This window comes from Aotus nancymaae, unplaced genomic scaffold (genome assembly GCF_030222135.1).
Source record: "Aotus nancymaae isolate 86718 unplaced genomic scaffold, 86718_ANA_hifiasm-v0.15.2.pri h1tg000067l, whole genome shotgun sequence".
Lineage (NCBI taxonomy): Eukaryota > Metazoa > Chordata > Mammalia > Primates > Aotidae > Aotus > Aotus nancymaae.
In genome coordinates, this window is record NW_026988482.1 from 34,249,900 (window position 1) to 34,268,598 (window position 18,699).

At 41.0% G+C, this 18,699-nt stretch overlaps 1 protein-coding gene across 8 annotated transcripts in view; it reads right to left on the minus strand.

Annotated features, from left to right (window-relative positions):
• Nucleotides 1–233: 233 nt before the first annotated feature.
• The window catches only part of FHIT (fragile histidine triad diadenosine triphosphatase), a 1,493,687-nt gene continuing 1,475,221 nt past the window's right edge, over nucleotides 234–18,699 (minus strand). For 7 of the 8 annotated variants that reach the window (XM_012462838.2, XM_064367281.1, XM_064367282.1 and 4 more), the window contains 2 exons: nucleotides 3,101–3,207; nucleotides 234–499 (listed from right to left, as the gene is read on the minus strand). In XM_012462838.2, coding sequence (XP_012318261.1) covers nucleotides 3,106–3,207 — 102 coding nt within the window. In that variant the 3' untranslated portion in view covers nucleotides 234–499; nucleotides 3,101–3,105. The remainder of the gene's footprint in view (nucleotides 500–3,100; nucleotides 3,208–18,699) is intronic. The other variant, XM_012462837.2, reaches the window with a different exon arrangement.

The following is an 18,699-nucleotide window of genomic DNA, read 5'->3' on the forward strand; positions in this document are numbered from 1 at the left end:
ATATCTAAATGTTTCATAATTGCCCTAATAACAAATTTCAAGGTTTTCCTGAACCACTTGATAATGTATAAAAATTCAATATGTAGACACATTTTTTTTGAAAAGGGAAGGGATGAGTGTCAGAGAAGCAGTGGACCAATCCAATGACTGAATTTCCTTAAAAAAAGTAACAACTAGAACAGGTTTGTTGACTAATGCATGGCAAGTGAATACACCAAGACACAGGGTTGCAGCAGAGAAGGAAGTTTAATCATAAGGCGGCTGAATAAGGAGACAGGAGGAAACCTCAAATCTGCCTGTCTGAGCAGTTTAGACCTAGGTATTTAAAAGGGTTTGGAGTGACTGAGGTGGGGGCTCACTGGTTGAAGAATGCAGGATGAAGTCACAGGATGGGGAGCTGCAGAAACTGCATTTTCATGCTGATTCAGTTCCTCTTGGGGGTGGTCTTCAAACTGGTTGGCATTAGCCCTTTTGATGGCATTCAGGATCTGAAAAACATCTTAAGCAATTTTTAAACAAAAGCCTTCTAATATCAGAAATCTGCGTAGGAACAATGAGGAGGCAAATGGTCAGCATCTGGTGCTCCATGACACTTGGCTATGAAGAAGGAGGCCAAAGTGCAGCCTGATTAATGCTTAATTACAACTGTATTTCTGTCCAGAACCCAGCATGTAATTGTTAACCCTGTGAGGATGGTTTCAACAGAATGTTTCCTTTGTCCTTAAAGGGAAGTATATTTAGTCCTATTATACTATAGGTAATGACACTCTTGGCAAAATCTTAGGACCCTAAGTTGTTTGCCACCTTGCAACCTATATTATCCATCTGAGTCTTAATTACCACATCTGACTGCTGGGAAGACTAAGGGTGATTTGTTTGGTCTGTACACAAAAACTCTTAAAGAGAAATACAAATGTTAACTCAAAAATCCACAGGCACTATGGCAATAGTTTGTGTAACAAGTTAGGGTAAATATCTTTCTGGTAAGATGTACAAGGGAAGTCAATTTCCCTGGAAGACAGGAGATGTCAGGCCTCAAGGCAAGACAGAAGCAAAAAACTGACAAAGCAAAGCCTACAGAAAACTTGGGTAATAAGTTTGAATCTTCTTAAGTGTCTAGAAAATGCATTCTAAGACAAAATCCTACAATTCAGCAAGCCTTAGGAAAAAGCCTAAAACTTTCTAGCCTCTACCTGAAAATACCCACTACATAGGAAACCCAGGAGAAAAAATTCAGCCTAGGAGGTCAAGTCTGAGGTATTGTCACCCCACTGAAATTTGAACAGGGCACTCTAAAATGACATCCTGGCCTTCATAAGAGGAATAGAAAGAGGTTTGTAGTCATGCCCATAGGCCTATGTTCTTAGGTAAACCAGCTGGATCCTGAAAAAATGAGAGAAATATGACAGTGGAAAAGGTTAACAATAAAATATGAAAGACAGCTTCTGCTATAGCACTTGCCATACCTCCCCAGGCAGCTGAGTGCAGAGCTGTGGAAGCTATGACATGGGAGAATGAAATAAGCTTTCTAGAATGCAAGGATCTGAGTGCAAGACCATTATTAGAACAACAGTAAGGGGAAAGGTAGTCTGGGTCTTTAAGTAATTAGAACACTCTAAAAAGAGGGCTGGGGAGAGAAAGGCCAAGAAATGCACATATATTTAAAACTAATAAAGACTTCTGTTTCAAAGTGAAATCAGAATACAACGAATGTGTTTTCCAGATAAAACTCATGATCACTAAGTGGCTGATACAATTTTAGACAATTCAGTTGTTCACTAATTTTGTTTTTAATTTGTATCTGATCTATTTCTGCAACTTATAACATGAACATATTTACTCACAGGCCAGATGAAGAATTGCCTAATTCTAATTTGGAATTATCTTATTCTAAAAAGGAAAAAAGAAACTATTTAAAGGAAAGGATCTGTAACTGGGGTCCATGGGAGTATATTAACAGGTGTGCCAGGAAAAATAGAAAATACCAGTTACATTTGAATCTGAGATAAACAAGTAATTTTTTTAGTCTAGATATATGCCAGTTTTTGCATGGCAACCCTGTATTTATAAACAGATTTCAGAGAGATAGCTACATTTATATCTCTCTTTAATGCTTTGCTAATTGATTGATTGATTGAGACAGATTCTTGCTCTGTCATCCAGACTGGAGTACAGTGGCCCCATCTCAGCTCACTACAACTTCCACCTCATGGGTTCAAGCAATTCTCCTGCCCCAGCTTCCCGAGTAGCTTGGATTACAGCCGTGAGCCGCTGCTCCTGAACATCTTTAACGATTTTTGTTTACAGACCAAAAAAAGGCATCGCCTTCAGTCATTCCAGCAGTCAGCTATGGAAACTGATACTAGGAGAGATAATATAGGTTGTGAGATAGATCTAGCCCCTTAGACACTGTATAAAAATTTGGAGTAGAAGCATTTTGACAAGAAAATTGGCTATAGTTATCTTTCTACCAGAGTCTTAAACCTATGATCTCTTAACAGTTAGCCATCATTAATGCAAAGATTAATTCCATCAATCCTTGACTTTTTTCCCTGTGGCCTGAGCTTCCTAGCAGCTGAAAGATAAAGGGAAACATGAAGGGCAATTTACTAAATAGCAACTGAAGAGAGGAGTCCTCCCGGTGAAAGCAGAAAAGTTTGCCCCGGGGGAGTGGTAGGGAGGCAGAGAAATGTGGTTTACAGGGCCTTGCAGACTGACTTGAGCCTGAGGGCCAAGTCACACCCTTAAGTGGGGAGGTTGACCTTTTAAACAAGAAGTTTTGCATGACAAAATGTCAGCTTTGTGAACTTTGGATTCATAGGAGCACCACTATAGGAGTGACTGGAGAAAGGTGGTGGTGGGCTGGGGGTGCTGACTTGGAAGGGAGTGAAGAGGAGGCAGGAGAGTTGTTGGAAGAGACTGGGAGATTGGGAATATAGTACTCAAGGGCCATGGTTTTCTCCCCTCCAGCTTTTTGTCCTTTGCAACCACCACCCCAGGATGTTGGTGAAGGTGTTTTTGTGCATCCCCATTCTGAGAGTGCAACCCCTTTCCTGAGGGCCCTGGGAGAGTCTGGGTGATGAGGAAATGCAGTCTTTACCTGCGTCACTGAAAGTAGACCCGCAGAGCTGCAGCTTCTGCTGCCATTTCCTCCTCTGATCTCCAAGAGGCCGGGGAGTCCTCCTCTTCCTTGTCGTGTTTCTGGAGCTTTGGAGAAAAAAATGGAAGAGGCTCTTTCATGGGCCCTTGGGATCTCCTTGAACAAGTATCAGGGGGTTGGGAGAGACTGAACAAAATTTGCAAATTAGAGGCCAGTAGGTATATCTTTTAATTGCTTCAGTTGCCAAAACTTGCAAATGGAGAGGCTTTACAAAATAATCCACATTTAAATTAATCACTTGCTGTATTGTAATCATCTACTGAGGCTGACAGGGATGATGATCTGATATAGATCTGTGTCCTTGCCCACATCCTATGTCAAATTAGAAGCCCCAGTGTTGGAGGTGGGCCTGGGGACAAGTGATTGGACCATCTAGGCAGAATTCTCCAATGGGGCTGTTCTCATGATAGTGAGTGAGTTATTGGGGGATCTTATTGTTTAAAAGTGTGTAGCACCTCCCTCTACTCTCACTTCCTCCTGCTCCAGCCATGTAAAATGTACCTGCTTTCCCTTCTGCCGTGACTGAAAGTTTCCTGAGGCCTCCCCAGCCATGCTTTCTGTACAGCCTGAGAAACCAATTAAACTGCTTTTCCTTATAAATTACCCGGCCTCAGGTAGTTCCTTATAGCAGTACAAGAATGGACTAATACTGGTGGTCACAGATTGGGATGAAGTGGGGGAATGGGGTGCATATGCCATCCCTATAATCTCTACCGCTGCTCTAATTTTCTTATGTTTAATAGGCATCATTCATTTATTTTACTTCCTGGATTTTGAAAGCATGGAGTTTGCCACCAACACATAATCTCTCCATCAAGGTGGCCTGTGGTTTGCCTCCTACTCTTTTTGGTTTAGACTTTCTTACATGAGCTCTAAGCAGTTTTGTGCAGTGAACCAAATTTATGATAACACAAGGGCCATTGGAACTCAGTAAGTAATAAGAATTTCCATTAAAAGAGGCTTCAAGTAGGGAAACAGTAAAAGAGATTAAATGAGAAAACAACTTACAAAAAATTATCAATTGGTCTTAAAATTAACACTTGAATCATTTTAAATTCCTCCTCAGATTACAGGTATATTTGTCTTAAAAAATTGTGTGTATGTCTCAGATTTACATATAGAGTGAATAAAATTTCAATTCTGTCAGAGAGGATGTTCTCAGAACTCTCTTCCTTAGAAAAGCTCAATTTTCTCCCTTAATCTCCTAGTACGATTCAATTTCATTAACTAAATTTATTGTTCCTGTGTATGGCTCTATACATTGTAAAATGCTGCAGGTTATCCATTCATTCTTCATGGGAATGCGCAGTGTAGTATTTTGTGTTAAAAGTCGTTTGAGATTGAGACAATTTAATAGCACCAATGATAGCTAGCATTAATGATATGAAAGGCGTGCATTATCTTTTTTAATCCTTACAATGACGCATGAAGCTGATGCTATTCAAACCCATGTTATTGTGGAGGAAACTGAGTTCTGAGGAAGTTCATACCCTGGTCCAAAGATCACCCAGCTACATAGTAGGAGGTGCCAGAATTATCCCCAACACCTTTTGCCTTTTTATTTATCCTGAAGGATCTACAGTGTCCCTAAAGACAATCCCACAGATACTGTTCCTCTCCATTTTGTAAAGGGTTGACTTAACAGATTAAAATATAGACTTTTTAAAAATATAGACTATTTAAAAATATAAAAATAAAAAATATAGACTATTTAAAATATTTTTAAAATACAGACTATTTAAAAATAATCTTGCCAACTCAGCAAAAAGTCTATCAACTAAAATAACGACATTTGCCATCTCAGGCCCCAAACTCTAAATCTAACCTAGAGGCCCCTACTCTGGCAGCTCGTAGCAGATGGAGAAATTTCCCCATTTATTTCAGCTCAACATTGGTACAGAAGGTAAAACAGTGAGGGAACCATAGCCTTGCACTCCAGCTGAGCTATATTTCCACTCTGGGTAAGTCTGAGCCTAAATGAGGCTCATTAGCATATAACCAGGCCACAGATATGTTTATGAGGGTCATGGATCTTCCCTTCTGAATTTGGCTGCCAGCACACTGGTTTTACATTTTGCCATGTAGATTTAATTCTCCTTAGGAAGAAAACCACATTAAGAAGTCATTTCCTTCCCTGCAGAGGCAAACATGCTGCAGTTGCTACAGGCAAGTCAAACAGGATTGCTATTCTTCTACTCAAGAACTAATTTTCATTTTGATACTACCTTGAGGTCTGTTATAAATCCGTCTTGTAACAATTCGATAGGATGACAGAGACATGCAAAGCCCAGGAAATATGGCCTTCCCACTTCTGCTACTGCCATTGGAAGACACAGAAATCAAGCATTAAGTGATCTCATCAACAGAGATCATACCAGATGAATCCAAATAATTTAGAGCCTGTGAACGTTAATGCCTTCCTGATTATTAGGCGCCCGTCTGTTTTTGTCATATGCCTTACAGATGGTAACATTGTGCCAACCCTTTGAAGTTGTTTATGGGAAGTAGGAAATAATAAATAAAACAAAAACTAATCATCTTTGCAAAAACTCTGTTGTACCTAGCTTTTAAAAGTTACTAGATTTCTCTCTTAAAAGCCCCAGATGGAAGCATGTAGTTCTGTTTAGAACGGCGGTGCTCAACCCTGGTTGCCCACTGTAATCATCTAGGAAGCTTTAAAAAATAAAACCCACCCCAGGGCTTCTGATTTAATTGGTCTGGGGTAGGCTGGGTTTGGGAATTTAAAACCAAAGTTCTCAGCCAGTTCTAAGGTGCACTGATTGTTGAGAATCACTGCTTGTGGGAGAAGTGTGTAGATAGAGCCCACACACATATAGAAATAATACATTTGCCTTTAAGCACATTGCTTGTGATCCTATCAACAGTATAACTGCTGTCCTTTGCAAACCTTGCTTTGAACTGCTTTTCTTCTGTTTATGCTCTGTCCACAGGATGCCTGGGCTACAAATCTTGTCTTCGCAACACTAAGATGCGGATGCAGTTCAGGAGCGCTTGAATGGATTTTTAATCTCTGCAGCAACAGGGAGTCTGGGAAAGGCCCTGGTGGGCAAGACTTGTGTCCTCGAAGATCCACCCAGGTAACTTGAATATTAAAAATGCTATAGTTTGGAGTAAAGTTCCATTTCCCTAAAGCAATCTAAAAACCTGGTGGCTGCAACGTCTTGCCTGGCTAACAGAAAGAACGATCTAATGATCTTATATAGTAGTTTATCCAAAAGACACTATTTGCCATGGGTGAACTTTAATGAAGGAGTTTCACTTCTGATAAGCCTTCCAGATTACTTTGGCAGTCCACAGGGGAGGGCGGTGACTACTTGTTAACACACCAGACATTTGCTCTGTCCCTGTAATGCCGGGGGCCAGACCTAGCACTGGAACACTGAACCAGACTCCTTTATGGTTCTCCTGGGCCACACAGGCAGGGAGGGCAGACACCAAATGGCCGATTCTTAGTGAGATGGGATTACCAAATGGGACGGGTGCTGGATAGAGCTGCCCTCTCTGCAAAGGCTTTTGAGTATCACCTTGGTTTCACAAAGAAACTTATGATAAAGAGTGATGGAGGGAGAGAGGTTATCTGTGGATCATCCAAAAATGACTCTCCAAGAAGGCGAGAGTTAGGTCTGAGCTTGAACAATGAGAAGAGTAAGTTCCTTTAACCTCTTTGAGCATCAGTTTTCCCCTTTGTAAAATGGGAGTAGGAAAAAGAGTTGTGAGCAGCGCCATGCCTGACACATAGTAAGTGGTATTTAATATTCCCTGCTGCTGCTACATTCATTAGCATTATTTTTAGACTAAATAACACTGACCTAATGACAACGAGCACTAAAAACTTTACAGAGGTTGTTTCTAGGAGTAAAAGTATTTTGCATCTCCATGGTTCCCCAATGATCTGTATCTTTTGGACCTAACTACTTTGTAGAAGGATTAAAAGTTATGATTAGAATTCAGATCCAAAGCAACTAATTGAGACACCCAAATCTTGGGAGGAAATGTAGCTCCTTAGAGTTGTCGTAAGGAGTGACGGTATTAATCAAGGTTTCTCACAGTAAAAGCTAAGGTCCTATGATAAAAGAATGCAGTGGAGGTCAAAGGCAGCCGATACCCCAGGAGTACGTTTGCCAGATATTGCAAATAAAAATACAGAACACTCAGTGACTTGTTTTAGGATAAGGATGTCTCATACAGTATAGAGATATCCTTATACTAAACAATTATTTGTTGTTTACCTGAAATACAAATTTAACTGGGCTTCTTGTATTTTATTTGACAACTCACCCTAGCAGACCCTGTAAAAAGATATCACAGGAAGATCTTGGCTTATATTTGGTTAACTAGGTTGTTCCCAAAGTTGCCTGGCTGTGAATCCTGGAAAAAACAGACCATGCGCAGGAAGATAAAATTCAAGGCCATTATGTACTCCAAGGCTTATTATGATTGCCTGGAATGCAGTGTAAATCAACCTGCACTATTTTAATTCCTTAGTTCACCAGTTCTAAGGTACATATTCTTTCATATTTTAACATCTTTGAAATCAAAACATGTCCTATAACCAACAGTGTGTCATAATTTAATTGGCAGTGTTTTCCTTTCTTAGTAGTACATAAAATAACACTTCCAACTGGCTGTGTCTGGGATTCAGTGCACCATAGTTCTCCATCTCTCCTTTCTGCAGGTAAGTCACGTAACTTAAATGTGACTCTGCTTGCTCTGAAAATGCTCAACACCAAGGCTGATGTAATACATCCCGGTTTCCTTCTGATGCAACAACAATAGTCAAAACTGTTTTCACAGACGCTTTGTTCTTTAGAGGAAAGTGCATGCCCAAGTGACAAAGTCTGCAAAAACTTGAACCAAAGTCGTTTTCACATTCAACAGATTAAAGTCTGTGCTGGCTTCTCCAAGCAAATTCCATTTCTGCATAGCTTTGAAAAGAGATTTTTTAAAAAAAACTGCATCTGCAGTCATCCCACTTTATCTGTTTGAAATGGTTTTTGGGGAAGGTAGTGTTAACAGGATTTCTGATGGAAGAACTGATATGTGTCAATACTGACATTGTGCTCCCTCCTGTGCACTGAGTGTGTTATCACAAGGTATATGGGGTAATGATTAATTCCCTGCCGTATTGCTCAAACTGCCTTGGCTATTGACATTTTTAGAGCTCCGTAATGGAATGCAGTAGGAGGAATGATTCACAATAATTTAAATGTTTTTCAGAATTTGGAACTAACCTGGAGTAAAATGCCAAATTGTCTTCAAAAGGGGGAAAACTAATTTAATGCTCTTCTTACAGAAGCAAACGGCTGAATATAAACTTGGATGTTTTTATAAAATAACATATTTCATTATTATCACTTTTATAAAACAACACACAGAAGTAGAGAGCTTAAATAAACCATTTCTTATGGGTTGATGGGTCTGTTTACTCAGGAGTTTATATAAAGTTTCAAAAGGAAAATATTTTTTTAGATCTGATTCTCTGTTATTACTTTCTATTCAACCAAGATTTGATGAGCACATGACATATTCCAGGCTCTGTTCTAGGTCTTATGAAAGATACAAAGATAAATAAGCCCAAGATCTTTGCCTCTTCAGGTTCACCACACAATAGGGCAGACAGATTCATGCATACATAACTTAATACTACTCAGACTGGCCTAAGTACTGAACTAGAAGTTCCATCAAAGTGTTCTTGGAATATCTGGTGCCGGGGAGAGTAAATAATTCTTGCTGGAATTGGGGTCTGAGATTGACTTTTAAAAATCAAGGACTTGGACTGGGCTTAAAAGATGGTAATGAGATTTTGAAGAAAGGGTAATTTTGGCAATGGGAACAGCTTCATTAAACATATGATGTGTGTGCCAATTCCCTAGCAAGGCAACTTGTACCTATGGTCAGCTTCACCAACTAACTCCAGCACTGTTTCCTGATGAATCCTGGCCTGGTTTCCAGGCAAATAAAACATGTATCAGAGTGAGTTCTCAAGAGAGCTGAAATTGAGTTGCCACTTTGAGAATCCTTAACATCCCATTGTTTAAAGATGGAATATACACGCCGGGGTTCTAAAAGATGGTGTCTGGTCCTACAAATGCAAAGCTGCAAACAGCTTTGACTCTTGAGAGAAACTTATTCCCTTTTCAATGATCTTTCGGTCCATCTGACTGTGCAAGAATAAAGTCTCCATGGTACTGGTATGTCCTTGATAAGGCACCAACAGGACCTCTAAGAGAGAGAGAAGAGCCATCCAGGCTCTAGCTAGACTATAGTAAGATTGTTTTGTTTAGATCATATTTATTTTTAGGGGTATCTCTAATTTATGGCAAGTCATGTCAAGCCTCCTTTTAAAGTATATTTAAGTTAAAAATAAGAATTTTAAAAATATATGAAATGAAACGGTGTGAAAATATGGCATGAACAGCTTGAGAAATGGCGCTTGGGGAGGGAAGTATGACTGAGGTGGGAAAAGGCGACTCAAGATGTGAGGGTGGTGCACTGGCCTTTGTCATTTGTAGACGTCAGTTTCTACTTCATTTTTTTGTTATAAGAGGTCCATCAAAAAATGGTATAGTGATTTGCAGGGACGGTAGAACTTTGGGTAGGGCAGGTGTTAAAGGAAGGCTCCACTGAAGAGGTAGCATTTAAGCTGAGGTGTGAAGAATGAGTATTTAAGTAAAGTGGGCAGGAAGGAATATTTCAAGCAGAAAGAACAGCAAGTGCAGACCTTAAAGGAAGTGCGGTGGTTGGGTAACAGGCTGGACGATTGAGAGGGAGACTTGCGGGGGATGGCGGATCACTTGCACCTTGTGGGCAGGGCTGAGCAGTTTGGATTTTGGTTTTGGTGATATGAAAGGATCAGAGGCAAGGAAGTAAAAGGACTAGAATAATGCTCATAAAGAATGTCCTGGAAGGAGAATGAATTGAAGGGAGAAAGTGATGGGAGCAATCAGAAGAGAAAGTCTGGGAGTGGGGGCAGCATGGATGAGGAGAGGGGGCTCATTTGCCCCACAGGCTAGTTAGTGTCATGGCCTCTAAGCAAGAGGACTTGGTCCTTCCCTAGAGATGGACCTTTTCATCTGGCAGCTTTCTCCCTGGTGCTTGTCTGTAAAGCACACATAGATCCTGGCTCCCCTGCCAAGATTGCTCTGAACCAGTGTGAAAGTCACTCCATTCGTGCCCAGTATCCACTCTGCCTCTCTTCTATCATTCACTTCTTAAAGTCCTCAGGAAGCCTTCCTGGACCATTCTGATTGGCACTGAGTTATACTGCATGATTCTGGATGCTTTCACCCTCCTAGCACCTCCCTGCCAGACACGGAGCTTCCCTTCTCTATGCGCTGTTTACTGAGCAGACCTGGCACCCGCATTGAACTTACTTGGTGGCCTAAGAATTATCCGTTGCTTTCACATGAGGCAGAAAATGGTCTTGGACCATTAAACTCTGCCTGTCACTTGTGCAGAGTTGCACAAATGCTACCTTAGAACACTGAAGTTCTTTGAATATTAATCAATTAGTATAAAAATATGTTCATTGCCTCCCTTCTTTATGTGAGGGATCCTGTAGCCTTGGACGGAACAGTAGATTGTGAGAGGTCTACATGCAAACAAATTACCTTCGGGTCCCTCTATTCACTGTGAAAGTTCCAAAGCCCAATTCTTCCTCCTCTTCTGAAGAGAAATTCAGGTCATCAATGGAGCATTAATCATATGATTAGTTGCCAAAGCTTTGACTTAAGCATAACTTGCTTGAGTAAAAGCAAGTTTTTTTAGTGCTGCCTGTGGGGCCAAAATGCTGAAATAAGCTCTTATATTAATTAGTGGCATCCCATTTTCAAGGAGGATAGAGTGTTGATGTTTAAGAATTTGTAACCCCCAAATGTATGTATTAACTAGAAAATCACAGTGCTGGAAAATAATTATGCCAAACCACTGTACTGTAACAGAACCCAATTGCTTATCCAATTATACATTGAAGTATCACATTGTCAAGCCGAGTGCCAAAGCAGCAAATGAAACTTTGCTAGCATCATAATTTGGACCAGCTATTACTCCACTAACTGCACTGTGAATGGTCTTTGGAGCATGCTGTGTTCCCTATAAAACCTCCACGAACCAAGGTGGGCATTTCAGGTTTGCTGGAGTACACCCCTGCCATTAAAAAAAAATCACTGGAATTGATTAGACATGAAAGTTCACAGTGTTCCACTGAAAGCTTGTTAGGAGCATCTTAGCAAAGAGCAATGCAGCTCCAGGTCCTAGGCTGAGTTGATTTCAATTAAAACATCAAAAGAGTCACTTCCTGTCAGGGATACCATCAGTAATTCTATCATCAAATGTGTATCTGAGAAAAACAACCCCAGACAGTGCCTCCTGGGTCTGCAACACTGCTCCCTGACTGGCCACCATTTACAGCTAACTAACTTTTTTTTTTTTTTGAGACAAGGTCTCACTCTGTCTGGAGTGCAGTGGCCAGCTCACTGCAACCTCTCACACAGCCTCAACCTCCCAGGCTCAAGCGATCCAGCTGCCCTTGCCTCCTAAAGTGCTGGGATTATAGGCATGTGCCACTGTGCTCGGCCTAGAACTTTCTTACAACACAACATGAGGACAGCTGAAGAACAGGAGCCTGGAACTGGGCTGTGAGGAGCTACAAAGGGCTTGTTAGAGATTCACCACATTTGATAATCATTGGCATAGACAGAGTAAAGTGTAAACATAACTTATTCTTAGGACACCCCATTGCTACGATTTTCTTCTCAACCTATAGCGTGAGCCTCACATTTGTAAGGGATCAGAACAATCTTGCCCAACAGTTGGGTCTGACGTGTCAGACGAAAATCCCACTGTGACAAGAGTCTGACTCCAAGAGTTCAGTAGAGAAATCATTTGTACTCACCCAGCAGTTCTTTGTTTTTCAAATAATCATAAGCCCTAAACAATATCAAACTTGGTAAAAATGAAATCTGCCTGAATAGTCCCCACATTGCAAAACCACAGTAACATCCATCTTCGTACCCTCTCAGCTTGTATCAGATACCAGTATAGGAATCACCGTTCTTCCCCCAGTGGATGCTGGGAACCATGGACAGTACTGAGCTCTCTGTTTTCTCCTACACATACATAACTATGATAAGGTTAAGTGTATAAATCAGGTGCAGTAAGAGATTAAGAATTAAGTAGAATAATTATAACAATGCACTGTTCACAATTGCACAAACAGAAGATCCCTGCTTGCCGAGGATCTTAGTAATTTCTTTTTTTTTTTTTTCTTTTTGAGATGGAGTCTTGCTCTGTTGCCCAGGGTGGAATGCAGTGGCATGATCTCGGCTCACTGCAACGTTCACCTCCTGGGCTCAAGCGATTCTCCTCCTGCCTCATCCTTCTCAGTAGCTGGGACTACAGGTGCATGCCACCATACCCAGCTAATCTTTGTAGAGACAGGGTTTTACCATGTTGGCCAGGCTGGTCTTGAATTCCTGACTTCATGATCTGCCCACCTTGGCCTCCCAAAGTCCTGGGATTACAAGCGTGAGCCATGGTGCCCAGCCAGCAATTTCATCATATAATTTATTTCCTTATTAGTCAGGAACTTTCATTTTTTTTCTCTTATAACAAGCACATTATATCTTCTTTTTGGTATATCCGAATTGCCAGAATCACTACTCTTGTGCTTTGGGGCTGTTATTAAGGAAAATGAAAGGTTACTTGGGCATAAGCCCTGTGATGCCATGACAATCAACCTGGTAACAGAGATGGCTACTCAGCTACTAACAGGCAAGCAGTGTAGACAAAACGGCTACACTGGATAAAGGGAGGATTCACATCCTGGGCAGGACAGAGGGGGACAGCGTATGACTTTATCACACTACTCAGAACGGTGTGTAACGAAAACGTACGAATTGTCTATTTCTAGAATTCTTCATTTAGTAGTTTCAGACTGTAGTGAACTGTGAAAAGTGAAACTGCAGATAAGTGTGGACTACTGTAGTAGGTCTTCAAGAAGCACTGGTCAAATGCATCATGAAATTACACTTTTCCTCCCAATATATTGGCTATGCTAGTTCATCATCCCCATTTTCCAGATGAAACAAGGAACTTAAATCGTCCAACCAATGTCACAGGGATAATTCAGAGTAGTATTTGTTTGTTTGGATGAGACATACAAATACTGGATCCACTCGATCCACTAGGATGCAGCAAACTGTACATCTCATCCAAACAAATTTGCTGTATGTCTAGTGCACTTCTGATCCACTCTATAAATTCCTGGGAAACTTTCTTTTTGTTAATATAGTTGAAAACACGGGTGGTAAAGCAGCATAGAAAGCAAAACTAACAAACATTGTAAACAGGGATCAACCTCCAAGCCCAGAGGGCCCTGCTGGAAAACCTCTTCTGAGGGGAAAATTGCATCTCAGGGCAGTTCTCAGGAAATAATCACTGATCACCAGCCCCTCACCCCAAGCGCCATCATATCTGAACCCTTCTGGCTTTTCCAAGGATAGAAAACTAGTGAGGTAAAAGGGACTAGAGATCTCTACCAGTTTGATTTCCTCAGGCCTCCTGTCTCTGAAAACATGCTCGCCGAGAAATGAAATGAAACTCCTTCTGAAAGGGAGGTTCGTGATGAAGCAAACTTCACAGAAGGAAGCATTTATTCAAAAAGCAATTTCCTTGGCCAGTCATGTTCTGTAAGCCTTTCCCCCTCCCCCCACTGGTGTTTCAGATATTGGTGTTTAAGCAAGAATGTTCTTCTTTAATCCTAGAGTGATGTCAACCCACAGTGCTCAGAACGAGGAATGGAAAGAGGCATAAGGCCAGTTTCTGCTTTTGTTGGAATCTCCTGAACATTTCATTTCCTATTTGCTTCTGCTACATATGGCTTCTTTTTTCAAAGGTACCTTGCAGAGTCTTTGGAAGTGCAGGCAAGGAACATTCTCTTCAAGGAGAAAGGAAAATCTGCACTGCAAGATGCTAAGCACACACACCACCAAGAGAGGGAGGCAAGCACACAGCCAATAACGCACAACCTCAGAATCCTTCTCAACACAACGTGGCAGGCAGCAGCAACTGGGTTGTCAAGATAAAACCTATTTGAAGAAGACGATCTAGCTGGGGGCTTTGCACAATCCAGATCCCTAAGCATTTAAAGCTTGTTTCTCTGCAGAACTCATTCAATTATTCAAAAAATATGAACGTGTATACCCTATGCGGGCACAGTGTATTTCATAGTGTAATGGTCAGTGAGCTGGACAAGGTATTGCTCTTGGGAGGCTTATATTCTGGGAGATAAGACAGGCAATTAGCAAGTAATCATCTATCACTACCACAACAGGAAATAAAGGCGCAAGCTACGTGAGACAATATGGTCAGAAAAGACTGCTCTGAGGAAAGGACAGCCAGTTGAGGAGGGGCAAGCGGAAATATCCCAAGGGAAGAAGAAGGCATCATCTGTGGGTTCTGTGCACTGACTGAAGGCAAGTGCCTGAAGCCAAGTGAGTGAGTTCCCACATGGAAGGTAGAAGATGAGGTGGAGAAGTGGGCAAATCTCTCTTCCCTTTCACACTGGAGGCACAAGGGCTAGAAGATGAGACTCAATGATTCATACACTTACATCACTCTTTTCAAGCACCTACTTTGTCCTAGGCTCAGAAGACTATTAATCAGGCGAAACTGTAATAAATCCAGACTCAGCAAGCTGAAGGTAGAAAGGCCTGCTCAGAACAGCTGGACCGAGCACTGCCTCTGAACGTGGGCGGTGACACTTTGGGGCTCAATGTTTGCTTCTGGGCCTCTCACACACCCTAACAAACATCAGCCCTGCTTATAGTAAACTTTCCCCAGAAAAGCAGGTGAGCAGCAAGTTATTTGCGCATGTGGTGATTACCATGGAGCAGCAAGGATGCAGGCTGACCTCGCAGACTTCTTTCTGAATGTGCACCATATGTTTGGCAGAGCTAAAAGAGCTATCCCAGCACCATCTAGCCAGGTGCCTGGCACCGGATCTCATACGCTGGCAGATGAAAAATGACTAATATAAAAATCTATATTCCAAGGGTACTCAGCAGTCCACTGGATTGGTCACGATTCCGTCTTTCTACAATAGGATCATTCTACCTCTGGCTACAAAACTGCACCCTCTGAAGCTGCTACTCAACCATTGGAAGTTACATACCCTGTGCAGCCTACAAATCCATTAATTTCTGATGGAGCTGTTCCAGTGCCCTTCAAAGAACCTGGCCCATGTGAGTTGCACAAACAAATTAGGAGCCAACCTTTCCCAAATGCCTCTCTCTATTTCATTTAAAAACCCTCTTTAATGAAGACATAAAGCCTTGAATACAGCTGAAACACTGTGCTTACCATGCATGACAGCAGATTGTCACAGAGGATTTCAAATGCTTTTTTTTCTAACCAGAATAGTTGAAAGAAACTGAGATTTCCTTGTTATGAGTTCAACTGTTCATTTTATATGCCCTATAATTGACCATAATCCAGAAGTCAGTATAGGCAACAGAGATGTAAGGCAATTGCAAATACACACACACATACACATACACACACACACACACACACACACAAACACACACACACAGCTTTAGCACAGTGAAAAATTAAAATGCAATGCCAGGCTTGTGGGTATTTTGAAGGCTCAGGCTAGGAAAGCAATACCCTCACCTTTCTCAGCTGCCTACTTGCATCTAACCTTCCAATTGTTTATGCCTGAGATGCTCAAGATGTACTGGAGAAAGAGCCATGCCTGAGAGATACATAGAGCTGAAATATTATTGTTGAGGTTTGTAACTTCATGAATGGAAAACCTATAAAAATCACTTAAGGGTCTTCATCTTTTAATTAATCTCACCTCAGCGCTACTCAAGGGTTTAAAGGAGTTTCATTGGTTGGTTTTTAAAGGACAAAGATAAAATGCTTTGAAATAACTAATTATAATTTTAGGTATCTATATAAAGGTCCAGACACAAATATTTGAAAATGGTCTGTTCCTAGAATCAGGGTTTGACACAGATCTTTAAAACTTTCTAGCCCAAACATCTATGTGACATTTGTATCCCTTTGGCCATATTACTTCCAAGCCTTCAGTGCTCCAGGAAAGAGGATCTTACTGCAGCACTGCTAGATTTAGGTAGGGATCAAAATCACCAATGTTTGAAAATGATATTTTTACATTAACTTGATTGAGAGTTGAAACTTGGACTTACAGTGAGACGGTCTGATCCTTCATTGACAAGCTATGCTGAGAAACCATTCTGTGGGCTAAAGAGGATATGGACTCCCAAGATTCCTCTGGCATTGCTGGTAAGAAGATATACTGGAATAACCTTTGAAAACAGTTTAGCACTGCCTCTTAAAGTTGATGTTCACAATACTCCACAATCCAGCAATATTACTCCCAGGTATATATCCAAGAGAACTTCTCATATGTGTACAAGAAGACATGCACGAGAATGTTCAAAGAAGCTCTGATTAATGGAGATAGAACCTGGTAATGACCAACGTCCTGTCAGAGAGTAGATGAATAAACTGTGATATGTTCACATAATTAAATACTATGGCTCAAGCAAAACAAATGTTTGAGAGTGACACACAGCTCATAGGGACAAATCTTAACAATATGTTATTAATTTAAAAAATTTCCCTAAAGGCAATAAAAATATATGCATTTTAGGAATCCATAGAGATGCCTAAAACTATATGAAAAGACACAAAACAGTGGTGACCATGGGATTCCAGATGCTGGATGACTCCATGTGAGAAGACAAGGGGATGGTTTTTTGTGTGGGACTATCATATTGTTAGATGTGGGATAGTGTAGCAAAATCATAGCTTTTGTTCTGGGCAATGGGTTTGCAGATACTCATTAATCATCATTAAATGTAACTACTTGCATAACAAAAGAAAATCAGGCTATGATGAAAAACAAACAAAAATGGCCATCCTTGAGAAGCACATAAGATTACAACATAGGATGACTGCAATTTTCCTTAGAATAGAAATCTAGCTCCCATTCCAAGATGTCCACAGAACTTGCAACATAGTAGCATTTGCCAGATAAAAGCACTGAAGTTATTAATTGGATTCCAGATGTCTGAAACTGATGTATCCCTCCGCTGAATCCCAACTAGAATCTATTTTGGTATAGCACTTCACACAGGTTGCTGTTCTTAATTAAAACTTCTCTGCCTTAAGAGCTTTATGTCTGTGAGATAGTCATCCAAATGTTCTCCTCTCCATAAATGTGCTCTTAGATTTTATTTCCACAGCAAAATGCTTGCCTAGATTTTAATAAACATGTCTGCCATAGTAATATAAATTTCACACGCTTTCCACAAGTCATAATCTCTTTAGTCCTTTTGTTTATGTTGATTCCCACACCAAGAAGGCTGTTTTGAAGGCTTTGCAGCTCTGTCTCCATTTCTTCTGCCTATCATTGGGGAATGAAACAACATACTGATTGCTATTTGGGTAGGAAACACAGACAAGGCGTTGAAAGTAGTAACTAATTTCCAAGCAATTTTGCTCCTTTCTCTCTTTTTGATTTTGGCAATAAGTGACCCCAGTTCATTGACATTAGAGTGAAGCCTAGTAGCCAATTTATTGCTTCAAAATCTGTGTGTTCCTAATTGGTTATCAGACTGTGTCTACCAGATGCCAAAATTAAATTTCTTTTAAATCAAGAAAACTGATTTTCAGGCATCCCAGAGGCAAAACAACTCCCTGATTAACTGTTCTTTCACATTGCAAATGGTTATATGGGCCTTGAGTAGAGAGAGAACTCATCTGCTTACAAGAGAAGTCAGATTCTGGACGCCAAAATGCAGATAAACCACAAGGAACAAATGCTATTCTATGAAAAACGGAGAGCTGGGCTGGTCACAGTAGCTCACACCTGTAATCACAGCACTTTGGAAAGCGGAGGCAGGCGGATCACCTGAGGTCAGTTCAAGACCGCCTGGCCAACATGGCGAAACTCCATCTCTACCAAAAATGCAAAAATTAGCTGGGCATGGTGGTGGACACCTATAATTCCAGCTACTCAGGAGGCTGAGGCAGGAGAATCGCTTAAACCCGGAAGGTGGAGGTTGCAGTGAGCCAAGATCATGCCATTGCACTCCAGATTGGGCAACAGACTGAGACTCCATCTCAAAATAAGATAAAATAAAAATGGAGAGCTATTTCTGGCTGAAGGAGAGCTGCCCTCGGTCCAATGCTGGGAACTTTTTGCTCCGGGAAAGTGGAAACATCAAAGGATTGGAGCCCAACATTAATGATGGCATAATTATGTGGTTGTTGTTAACTTTTGTTTTTAATGGAGCTCTATCTACTGAGTGCTTCCTCTCTGCCTGGCACTGTGCTAAGTGCCAGGGGCAAACATGACTTCACTTACTCTTCATAAGAGTACCTACCCCATGGTCCTGTCATTTCCATTTTCAGATGAGTAAGTTAAGGCTTAGAGAGGTGATCTCATAGCTAGTAGGCAGTTGGGACTCCAGGGTTCCACT